General features: G+C 44.5%; 1 protein-coding gene and 1 long non-coding RNA gene across 2 annotated transcripts in view; one reads left to right on the top strand and one right to left on the bottom strand.

Moving 5' to 3' along the window:
- The window catches only part of LOC144670482 (uncharacterized), an 84,846-nt gene that overhangs the window by 59,807 nt on the left and 12,866 nt on the right, over positions 1 to 12,173 (top strand). The gene's annotated exons all lie outside the window — the stretch shown is intronic.
- LOC144670345 (histone H3, embryonic-like) lies at positions 4,550 to 4,954 on the bottom strand. Its single transcript, XM_078532821.1, has one exon. The coding sequence runs from the start codon at positions 4,952 to 4,954 to the stop codon at positions 4,550 to 4,552; it is 405 nt and encodes a 134-aa protein (XP_078388947.1).

The following is a 12,173-nucleotide window of genomic DNA, read 5'->3' as shown; positions in this document are numbered from 1 at the left end:
GGCAGTTAGGAATCAAACTCATATGTAGGTCCGGCCAGGGAAGACATCAATGAACCATCACTGAGATTAGCGTTTAATTGCAGGTTTTAATTATTGAGTTTAATTTCCACCAGGAGCCATGATGGGAAATGAACCCAAATCCCCGGAATATTTCTGCTCCACTAACTCCCCTTAGAGAGAGATCGAAATATTAAGTCGAATGGACTCTAAATCGAATCCCCAAGTTATTGTTAACAATAAAATCGCAACGGAGATCTTAGAAGAAAACTCTATGCAATCTGGCCTCAGAACTTGGGTTGGAGGATCAGATCAGTGATTCCAGGCAGACCTTCTGCAAAATCACCCCTCCAAGGAAGAAACAGTTGATGAAACAACGACCCAGGTGGGATTCGAACCTTAACGTGCAAAAAACAATGGATTTTTATTCCATCACCTTAACCTCTCGGCCAGCTCGGCACAAATTAAACCCCCTTCTATACTTTTTGCATTCATGAACTGTTGAAATAAATGATCCTCTTTGGTACAGGCCCTGAATATTCGGCCAGATGTGTAAAGGTGGAAATGTAGTTTCTGCCATTAACATAAATGCCAATCACATCAGATCAGGGACTGTTGTAAACCGACTGATGTGAATCACTTCAACCTGATATCAAACATCTACACAGTGTGAAAATCCAGCGCTGAAAGACCGGAACTTACAAGCATTTGGTTGCAAAAGAAACCCCTCCCAGCTCACTGCAAGCATCAGAACACAGTTAAAATGTGGTAAATTGAAATGAAACTTTGGGGTTCCCAGCTCTGCTTGCCCTTTCAGTCAAGATTGTAACTGAGTGCAATCAGCCTCCTACCTGAATCCACACGGAGGGAGTTGCCTTATTTGACGCATAGGGATAAATTCAGAGTCTCATGGCACGGAGAAACGTTCTTTAAACTTGACATTCATTTTCATCACGCGTGTTGAAGTGATGCATTCCCTGCAATGACTTCCCGGGTGTTCAAACCTGGTCCTGATCTCCGGAACTGCCACCACCTCGAGCGCGAAAAAAATTACTGCATTAAGGTGCCCGATGGGCTCGTCCGGGAATTGAACCCGGGACCTCTCGCACATTAATAAAATGAAAATCCCAAGGCGTGAATCATGGCCGGAGATCAACAAGCCACCTGTGCTACAAAGTGCAGTCAAGGGATCGTTTCATTGTCACCCATAGTGTATGAAACAAAAGCGAATTACTGTTCCTGCTGGAATTCTTTTGGAATGTATTAGAAACCCTGGGGACGACTCCAAACAGTGCAGAGTTTCCCGCCTTATTTCCATGAACTTTCAGTTTTGCTGGGGTTCCTTGATGCCCGCACTAGGTCAAATGCTTCCCTGAACATAAGTCAACACTTGAACCTCACGGCTTGCGTTCAGCTGTTTCTCCATGTTTGGACCAAGGCTGCAAAGAGGGCAGAATGTGATTTAAAAGATGCCATACATGGTTTGGTTGAGTGGTCAGAAAATTGGCAAATGGAATTCAATCCCAGAAAGTTTGGAGTAATGCATTTGGGGAGGGCAGACAAAGAAAGGGAACACTCAATAAACGGGAGAATATTGAGACAGGTTGCGGAAGGGAGACACTTTGGAGTGCATGTCCACATTTCCCTGAAGGTGGCAAGACAGGGGGACAAGGTGGTAACGGAACATTTTCCTTTATTGAACGAAATATTGAATACAAAAACAGGGATATAATGCTGGAAAACTCTAAAACGCTGGTTAGGCCACAGCTGGAATTTTGTGCACAGTTCTGGTCATCACATTACAGGAAGGACACAAATGCTCTGGAGGGAGTGCAGAGAATATTTAAAAGAATGCTACGAGGGCTTGAAAATTGCAGCTGTGAGGAAAGATTGGATATTCTAGGGTTGTTTTCTTAGAACAGTGGAGGTTGAGGGGGTGACCTAATTGAGGTGCAAAAAGATTATGAGGGACCTAGATATGGTAAACAATAAAGACTTGTCTTCCCTAGCTCAGGGGTCAATTACCTGGGGGGCATAGATTTGAGGTGATTGGCAGAAGGATTAGAGGGGACACGAGGAATATCTTTTTCACGCAGAGGGTGGCGGGTGTCTGGAATTCACTGCCTAAATCGGTGGTTGAGGCTGAAACGACCAACTCATTGGAAAGGCACTTGAATCTGCGCCTGAAGCGCTGTCACCTGCAAAGCTACGGACCAGGTACAGGAAAGTCCGATTAAAATCAGCGGCTCGCTCTTTTTTTTGGTGGCACAGACATGACAGGCTGAATGGCCTCTTTCTGCATCGTAATGTTTCCATAGTGTCATGGCTTCTGTGGTGTTGCCGAGAGGGTAAGGCGATGGACTGTTGGTGAACTGTGTTTTACACGCTCTCGTTCGAATCCTGTCCTTATCGATGTTTCCATTGATGCTTGGCTGTGTTCGGTGTCGTTGCCGGTAGTTGTGTTAGTGATATTTATGATTTTACTATGAAGCTTTCCGAATGGTCTAATTGTTATTTTGATCACGTCTCAATCACAGCGATTCTCGGTAATGTAGATTTAACCCTCGTTCAATTGTTGGTCTCATTAATAATACCCCATAAATTAATGACTGCGCTTTGTTCTCAGACGCGTTTATATTCGGCCCCTTTCCCTGGCTTTGGAGGGAGAGATAATAGAGCGCAAATGCGTCAGTTTCCAGTTCTGGTCAAGTTTGGCCTCAATAATCGATCAGTTCATTTCCTATCAGCCCCGGTTGTGCAGGAACCTTCAGTCACAACGCTGGCAAATTTACACCAAAAATGTTCACTTTTGATTCCCACGAATATCTACAATATACCGTCCGTTTTTAGAGAGGTGAAAATGAGACTTTCTGCCGGCTGGTTAGAGGGTTTCAAAAAGGACTGAAATTAACCGAAATGGATCCCGGATTCTAAAAGCGAGTCTGGAACTTGGTATAAAATGTGAAATAGTCCCATCTCGGACCGATATTGGCAAAATTTTTTCGTCAGATAGAGTTAAATATTAATGGGATTTTCTATATGAAATCTATTTATTGTTTTATAAATATATCGGCGGTTTTTTCCATATCGAATAAAAAGAAAAGTTTGGATTCTGTAAATTTGGCGCCGTTATTTTCGGCTTGTTTTAGATACAGATAAAGCCAGGACGAAAATCAGAAACGGACAGATACAGACAAACTGTAGACAAGGGAAAGAGAGAGCGAGATTAAGTGCATCCAACATTCCCATACTAAATGCCTATTTCCAATTAGTACGGTATTGTGTCCTTTATTCGTTGCATAACATTTTGGCGGGCTTTCAGCATTTGAAATAAAAAAGGTTGGAATCTGATAATTTGGCGCCGTTATTTTCCGCCCTCACTCCGTGGATTCTCCGGATTGGTGAGTTCAGTAGATATCAGGTTGGTGATATGAACAACATTATGAGACGCAGCACAAAGTGACCAATCAGCAATGCCCGCAGCACCATTCATCCCGAAGATATAAGAGAAGCGAATGTTAGAGGATTTCCTCATTCTCTGTGAAAGTGTTTGTGAGATTGTGGAAATGTCTGGAAGAGGAAAGACCGGCGGTAAAGCTCAGTCCAAGGCCAAGTCTCGCTCCTCCCGGGCTGGACTGCGGTTCCCGGTGGGCCGTGTTCACAGGCACCTGAGAAAGGGCAACTATGCTGAGCGTGTGGGTGCCGGAGCCCCGGTCTATCTGGCTGCTGTGCTCGAGTATCTGACGGCTGAAATCCTCGAGCTGGCCGGTAACGCGGCCCGGGACAACAAGAAGACCCGCATCATCCCCAGACACCTGCAGCTGGCCGTCCGCAACGACGAGGAGCTCAACAAGCTGCTGGGAGGGGTGACCATCGCTCAGGGCGGGGTGCTGCCTAATATCCAGGCCGTGCTGCTGCCCATGAAAACCAGCGCTGAGCGCTCCCAGAGGAAGTGAAGCGGCCACAATGTGATCTAATAACCCAAAGGCTCTTTCCAGAGCCACTCAAGGGAAAGGGCTGCTCACTGTCAGGAGGGTCAGAGATGGAGTTATTGTAACGGTGGATTTATCTGTTTCTGATTTGTTAACTTGTGTTTTCAGTTCCCGCTCTGGATAGCGCTGTTTCTCTGCTCACACATCTCCCGCTTTTGTTAGTGAACTATTTATGGACAGGATATCAGAAACAATCATTCTGTAAATCCATCAATGTCAAAAATACCGAATCTATTCGATGCAATTACGAGAGCGACATGAGGAAATTCACAAGCGGGTTTCACAGCGAGTGTTGCGCCCGGACAGGATCTGATTCAATTGCATCTGCCCGCACGCAGTCTGTGAAAAGGGCTGTCTCCGATCTCAATTGCTCATATAGGCAGCATTTTCTTTACTTCCCATGGGGTTGGGACGGTTTAAATTCTATGCCGATTACTTACGAGATTCGAGTCTGAGCGGCCGAATTAATTTCTGTTCTAAACGCCGGTCACAGCTCTTTCATTATTTGATTTAGTGGCTCTTAAAAGAGCCGTTGTTGTGTTTGGTGCTTAAGCCGGGTTTTAGGCGCGTTCCCCGCGGATGCGGCGGGCCAGCTGGATGTCTTCGGGCATGATGGTAACTCGCTTGGCGTGGATGGCGCACAGTTTGGCTTCCTCAAAGAGCCCCACCAGGTAAGCCTCGCTGGCCTCCTGCAGGGCCATGACGGCCGAGCCCTGGGCGAGCAAGACGCTAAAGTCCTGAGCGATTTCTCGCACCAGGCGCTGGAAAGCCAATTTGCGAATTAGCAGCTCGGACCTCTGGTAGCGGCGGATCTCCCTCAGAGCCACAGTGCCGGGTTCGTAGCGATGAGGCTTCTTCACTCCGCCCGTGGCTCGAGCGCTCTTCCGGGCCGCTTTGGTAGCCAGCTGTTTGCGGGGAGCTTTCCCTCCAGTCGATTTGCGCGGTGTTTGCTTGGTCCTGACCATTTTCTGAACCGATTACAGTCTGGCCTACAATCCGCATTTTTAAACTGTGTGAGGAACCGCCCCGAACAGTAATTGGCTGGAGCCCAAATTGAGAGTTCCAATCAAACACACGCCCATCCCACCTCGCGTTCCGAGGTCTCTGCTCTCTCTGTGAGACGGTGGGTGGCTCTTAAAAGAGCCTTTGTTGTGTGTTTGGTAGAAAGGGTAAAGTTGTTCAGCCGCCGAATCCATAGAGAGTGCGGCCCTGGCGTTTCAGAGCGTACAGCACATCCATGGCAGTGACCGTTTGGCGCTTGGCGTGTTCAGTGTAGGTGACCGCATCCCTGCAATTTCGATGTAAACTCGTTTCTTTGCTGCTTTGATCGCGCCCTCTCAGTCGAGCGCTGACTTCTTCTCTGTGTTTCCAGTAAAATCATGAAATAAGCGAAAAAATTGCCTTAAATTCTCTCTTCAGGGCTAAGCAGGGGAGCAGCGCGATCCTATGACAGGGAAATCTTGTGATTTTACACAAGAATGACTCGGAAATCTGGCGCTGAGGCCGGACACACAAACACAGTGACATTAGTCTAACCCGCCCGCCCCTTTAACACACTCTCGCTGATACAATGTTCACATCTACACACTGACAAGACAAACTGTGTCTCAGAATTACAGCTCCCAGGACAGGATTTCCTCTTCTCTCGGCCTGAGCTGTGGATTCTCGGGAATTCATTGTAGGTTCCCAGCTCAGTAACTGTTAAACCCTCTGAGACCGGAGCTGCTCACAGTGTCTGTTCCCCAGGTTCAGGGGACTGCAGCCAATCACAGCTATGCCTGGGTTAAACTGTAACTGGTTTAAATTATTATCTTGTTCACAAGCAGAATTATTTTTGATCATTTAAAGATACAGATTGTGTGCACTCAGCCACGAAACAACAGTATCCCGCCTTCATGTGGAGTTCAAGAGAGAGGGGGTGGAGGGATTGACAGAGACAGAGTGAGTGAGGGCGGTGAGACTCAGGTAATGCAACAGTTGCAAAAATCCGAGTAAACTCTGGTTTTACCCAGAAAGATTCTCATGAAGAGGCAGAAGCTGCATTCTCAGATCTTAATGATATTGTAACAGAGACATATTATTAATCCCACACGCAGGAACAGTTCTGCATTTTGACAGAAAAGAGGCAGTATAAACATGATAGTCCAGTTCTAAAAATTGTGCAAGGTCAGAGGGACTGAGAGTCTTTAGATCATTGAAGAAGACAGGAGATTTTGAGGGTGTAGTTTGGAAAGCAGATGGGATCTTTGCTTTAATCAACAGAGGTACTGAGCATAAAAACAGGAACATTATGTTTAACCTTTCTAAAGCTCTGGTTGGACTGCAACTACAATATTGCATGCATTTCTGGTCACCACACTTTTGGAAGGATGTGAGAGTCTTTGAGAGGGTGCAAAGAAGATTTACTAGAATAGTTCCAGGCATGAGGGATTACAGTTGCAAGGTTTGTTTGCGGAATCTGGAGCAGCTCTCCTTGAAGCAACCGAGATTGAGGGTTGGTCTGAGTGAGGTGTACAAGATTATTACAGGTTTAGATCAGGTAGACAAAGAAAACCTGTTCCCATTCTTCCCTGGCCACGGGGGAGGTGCCAGATGACTGGAGAACAGCTAATGTGGTTCCTCTATTTAAGAAGGGTTGTAGAGATAAGCCAGGGAACTGCAGGCCAGTATGTCTCACGTCATGGTTAGGGAAACTATTGGAGAAAATTCTGAAGGAGAAAATCTATCTCCACTTGGAGAGGAAAGTTTTGATCAGGGATATTCAGCATGGCTTTGTCAGAGGGAGGTCATGCCTAACAAATTTGTTTGAATTTTTGAGGAGGTGACCAGGTGTGTAGATGAGGGAAGTGCAGTTGATATAGTTTTTATGGATTTCAGCAAAGCCTTTGACAAGGTACCACATGGGAGACTTATAAAGAAGGCAAATACACATGGGACACAGGGTTATTTGATAAGGTGGATTCAAAATTGGCTTCGTTGTAGGAGACAGGGTGATGACAGAAGGCTGCATTAGTGATTGCAAGTCAGTGTCCAGTAGCATACCACAGGGATCTGTGCTGGGTCCCCCATTATTCATCATTTATGTAAACAACATAGATGACTATGTGGGCGGTAGGATTAGTAACCATCCTCTGTTAATTACTTTCCCAACTAAGAGAAATATTTGCTGCCACTCACAAACTTATCTGATTTATCATTTCAGTTTGCAGGCATTAACATTGGAATCTCGCTTCCTGTAAACACTTCAATCGGCAACAAACATCTCAAATTGCATTTGTTCACACAAGAACACGAGCTGCAATTGCTGCAAACACACACCAGTGGAGACCAGCCCATTTCTCACAAAGAGCGGGCACAGTCTGAATGTTCTTCTCTCGTTCACTTATCACTCCATCATTACCTGAATATGAAATTCTGGGATGGAAAATAGAGTGAAGTTGATATTTATTTGGCGCTTCCTCCCGCGTTACAGTTTATGCTAAAATGGCAGACAGAATTCCCAGAATGCTCTGGGTGATTTCAAACGGCCATTCTCGATCAGAATGGCCGCACTGCGCAAGCGCACCAAATCGTAAAGGAAATCCTGTCTAGCCGCGCATGCGCAAGGAGCTTGATCGAGGGCAGCCTCAGTAACACCGAGTCTCAGCGGTTCTCAGAGCCCGAATGAAAGCCGCCGGGCCCGTCGGACGTGCGGCGGGGGACCCGGGGGACGGCATTAGATCCCCTGGTCTTTCTGATATATATTGTTGACCGACTGCTTGGTGTATGGGACACCATTTCAAAATTTGCGGATGACATGAAACTTGGAGGTATTGTGAACTGTGAGGAGGATAGTGTTAAACTTCAAAAGGACATAAGCATATTGGTGAAATGGGCCGATAAGTTCGACCTCAGAATGACCCGGGGCCGGCCCTGGGGAGCATGCGCACTCTCAATGCCGGGGAAGTCAGTGCATTTGATAGAGCCGTTTCTGGGATGCAGGGAATTGTGGGAACTGCAGTCACCATGGGCAGATGTTAGTAAGTGTTTTATTGCAGGTTGATTGTCAGTAACTTGAAATGTGAACGTTTCTTTCTGCACATTTGCTGTCTGATGTGCTGTGTATTTCCAGCATTTTCTCTCTTTATTTCAGATTGCCACTATCCACATGATGTTGTCAGTGAATTGTTGCAGGTGTTGCTCACAAAACCAAGGTCAGAAACTCAAACTGACAATTGAAGAACACTTTTGAATCAGAATGGATGTTGGACATGGAAGTCGATCCTCGCTTACTTTGAAGGTATGTTCTTGTTGGCTGTTTTAGAACTGGAGAGTAGAGAGAGGAGAAGGTGGTGGGTTTAACTGCGAGCACTTTTGAGAACAGTAGGGCCCAAGCATTTCTGATATAAGGTCATTTACTGTTTCTTGTATAGTAACAGAGACTGACAGGAAGTAAATTTCACATTCACATGTAACAGCAGAGAGTGACAGATGGTGTTAATTCCACCCACACTCATATATTGTAAGAGAGATTGACGGAAAGTTAATTCATCGAATCATAGAATGATTACAGCACAGACAGAGGCCATTCTGCCCATTATATTCTATGCTGGCCTTCTGAAGGAGCAAATCACCTCTTGCCACTTCACCGCCTTTTCCACATAGCCCTGCACATTTTTCCTTTTTGGATAATAATCCAATTTTCTCTTGAATTCCTTAATTGAACCTACCTCTACTACATTCTCAGGCACAATAACAGAGACTGACTGATAGAGAGTTAATTCCACACACTCAGTAACAGAGCCTGACAAATTGTTTGTTTATTCCTCACTCACACACAGTAACACAGACAGACAAATATGAGAGTGTGGAACTAACTCTCTTAATTTCTCTCAGCCTCTGTTGTTGTAAGTTAATTCCTCACTGAAATATTAATGGAAATTGAGAGGTCTTAACTCCACTCTCAGATGTCAGAACAAAGACTGGAAAAGAGAATTCCACACTCACAGCAACCAAGACTGAGCGATAGAGATAATTCCACACTCACATACCGTAACAGAGACTGACATGAGTTAATTCCATATTCTAATACACCTAGAGGCTGACAAAGAGTGAATTCCACACTCATATACAGTATCATAGGCTGCTCGAGAGATAGTTCCACTCTCAACCGTAACAGAGACTGACAGAGATGTAAATTACACACTCACATTCAGTAAGTGATGGACAGAGAATCAATTCCACACTCACATGCAGATAAGGCTGAGTTAATTTCACGCTGAAATACAGCAAAAGAGACTAACAGACAGAGGGTCAATCCCACACTGACAAATTAAAAATATAAGAAAGAGAAGCAGGAGGAGGCCATTCAGCCCATCGGGCCAGCTTCACCATTCAATAAGACCATGGCTGATCTGATTGTGGCCTCAAACCCACTCTCCCACCTGCCCTATAACCCTTGACTCTCCTGCCGATGAAAAATCTGTCTAACTCAGCGTGAATATATGCAATGACCCAGCCTCCACTGCTCTCTGAGGTGGAGAATTACAAAGATTAAGGACACTCTGAGAGAAGAAATTCCTTCCCATTTTTGTCTTAAATGGGAGATGTTTATTTTTAAACTGTGCCCTTTGGTTCTATTTTCCCCACAAATGGAAACATCCCTCTCAACATCTACCCTGTCAAACCCCCTCAGAATCTTAGTTGTTTCAATGAGATCACCTCTCATTCTTCGAATCTCCTATGCAAATCAGCCCAACCTGCTTAAACATTCCTCATGAGACAACTCCTTCATCTCAGGAGTCAGTCTAATCAAACTTCTCTGAAGTGCCCCTATGCAGTTATATCCCTCTTTAAATAAGGAGACTCCAACAAAACACAGTACTCCCGGTGTAGTCTCACCAATGCTGTGTAGCTGTAGCAAGACTTCCCTACTGCTAAAGTAAATAGGCCCTTCCCATCCACTCTATCCAGGCCCCTCACAATTTTGTGCATCTCAATCAAATCTCCCCTTTGCTTCCTGTGTTCCAAGGAGAACAACCCCAATCCATCCAATCTTTCCTCATAGCTGCGATTTTCCAGTCCTGGCAACACCCTCATAAATCTCTGGACTCTCTCTACTACAATTGGATCCTTTCCGCAATGAGTTGACCGGAACTGCACACTACTCAAGTTGTGGCCTAACTAATGTTTGATGTAGTTTCAGCATAACCTCCCTGCTTTCATATTCTATGCCTCAGCTAATAAGTGAAAGGATTCCATATGCCATCTTAACCACCTTATGAACCTGTCCTGCTACCTTCAGGGATCTGTGGAAACTCACTTCAAGGTCCCTCACTTCCTCAACACCTCTCAGTATCCTCCCATGTATTGTGGCCTTGCATGAGACTCCAGACCCACAGCAATGTGGTTGATACTTAAATGCCCTCTTAGGGATGGTTTATAAATGCTAGCCTAGCCAGTGACACCCACATCCCATGAATGAATAAAAAAAATACATCACCTCACACTTCTCTGGGTTAAATTCCATTTGCCACTTTTCTGCCCACCTGATCAGTTCATTGATATCTTCCTGCAGTCTACAGAAATCCTCCTCGCTATCAACTGCTCGGCCAATTTTTGTATTGTCTGCAAACTTCTTGATCATTCCCCCTACATTTATATCCAAGTCATTTATCTTGGAATCATTCTTGTGAATCTCCTCTGTACTGTCTCCAATGCCTTCACATCCTTCCTTAAGAATGACACCCAGAACTGGACACAGTACTCCAGATGAAGCCTAAAAAGTGACTTATACAAGTTCAACATGACCTCCTTACTCTTCACAGAATCACAGAATCTTGTACTCAGTGCCCCTATTAATAAAGCCTGAGATTCTATATGCTTTATTAACTTCTCCCTCAACATGCCCCACAATCTTCAGTGATTGATGTACATATACAATGAAGTGCCTCTGTTCCTGCACCTCCTTTAAAGGCTGTCCCTTTATTTAATACTGTCTCACTATATTTTTCCTACCAAAGTGAATCACCTGACACTTCTATGCATTGAACTTCAGCTGCTACTTGCCTGCCCAATCCACCAACATGTCTTTGTCCTTTTGGAGTTCAAGACTATCCCAATCACAGTTGACAATGTTTCCAATCTTCGGATCATCTGCAAATTTTGAGATTTCTCATCTCGCTGCACACCACAGTCTAGTCCATTAGTATATATATCATTTGAATAATGTTTTGTTTTTCTATTCTTCCCATCAATGTTCCCCACATTGTATTCCATCTGACAAATGTTTGCCCACTGACTTAACCTTTCTATATCCTCTTGCAGACTCTTTGTGTCCCCTCACAGCCTGCTTTCCCACCTATCTATGTATTGTCTGAAAATTTGGTGATGCTCTCTCCATTCATCTGAGTCATTAATATAGAATGTAAATAGCTGAGAACCCGGCACTGATCCCTGTGACTCTCTACTGGTTGCAGTTTGCTAACTTGAAAGTGACCCACTTCCATAGAGTAACAGAGACTGACGGATGGAGAATTAATGACAATCACATTATTATAGATGGACAGAGAGTGAATTCCACACTCAGATAGTAACAGAGATTCACAGTGTGTTAATGCCACACTAAAGTAAACTATTGGAGACTTAAGGATAGAGAATTCATTCACACTCACATAAAGTAACAGAGACTGTCAAAGAGAGAGTTAATTCCATATTCAATTACACTCATCGAGAGAAAGAAATGCTGCACTCATATACAGTACCAAAGGCTGACAGTTAATTCCACTCTCACATGCAATAACAGAGATGAACAGAGAATTAATGCCCCACTTACATACAGTAATATAGAATACCAGATACAGAATTAATTCTGCCCTCTCACACTAACAAAGATGGACAGAGAGATAATTCCACACTGAAACTCAGAAGCAAATACTGACAGATGAGAGTTCATTGTGCACTCACACACAGTAATGGAGATGAGGGAGATTTAATTCCACATTGACATACAGCAGTAGAGGCTGACAGATACTGAATTAATTTCACACTCAGACAGACTAATGTTTAATGATAGGTAGAAAGTTATCATAATTCTGCCCTGAAACATAGCAACAGAGATGACGGATAGGGAGTTAATTGTGCAGATTGACTGATATTGGGGATTAATTAATTCCACATTCACATACAGTAACAGAGATGGGCAGA

Source organism: Cetorhinus maximus, chromosome 31, assembly GCF_964194155.1.
Source record: "Cetorhinus maximus chromosome 31, sCetMax3.hap1.1, whole genome shotgun sequence".
Lineage (NCBI taxonomy): Eukaryota > Metazoa > Chordata > Chondrichthyes > Lamniformes > Cetorhinidae > Cetorhinus > Cetorhinus maximus.
This window is presented reverse-complemented; position numbering and strand designations above follow the sequence as displayed.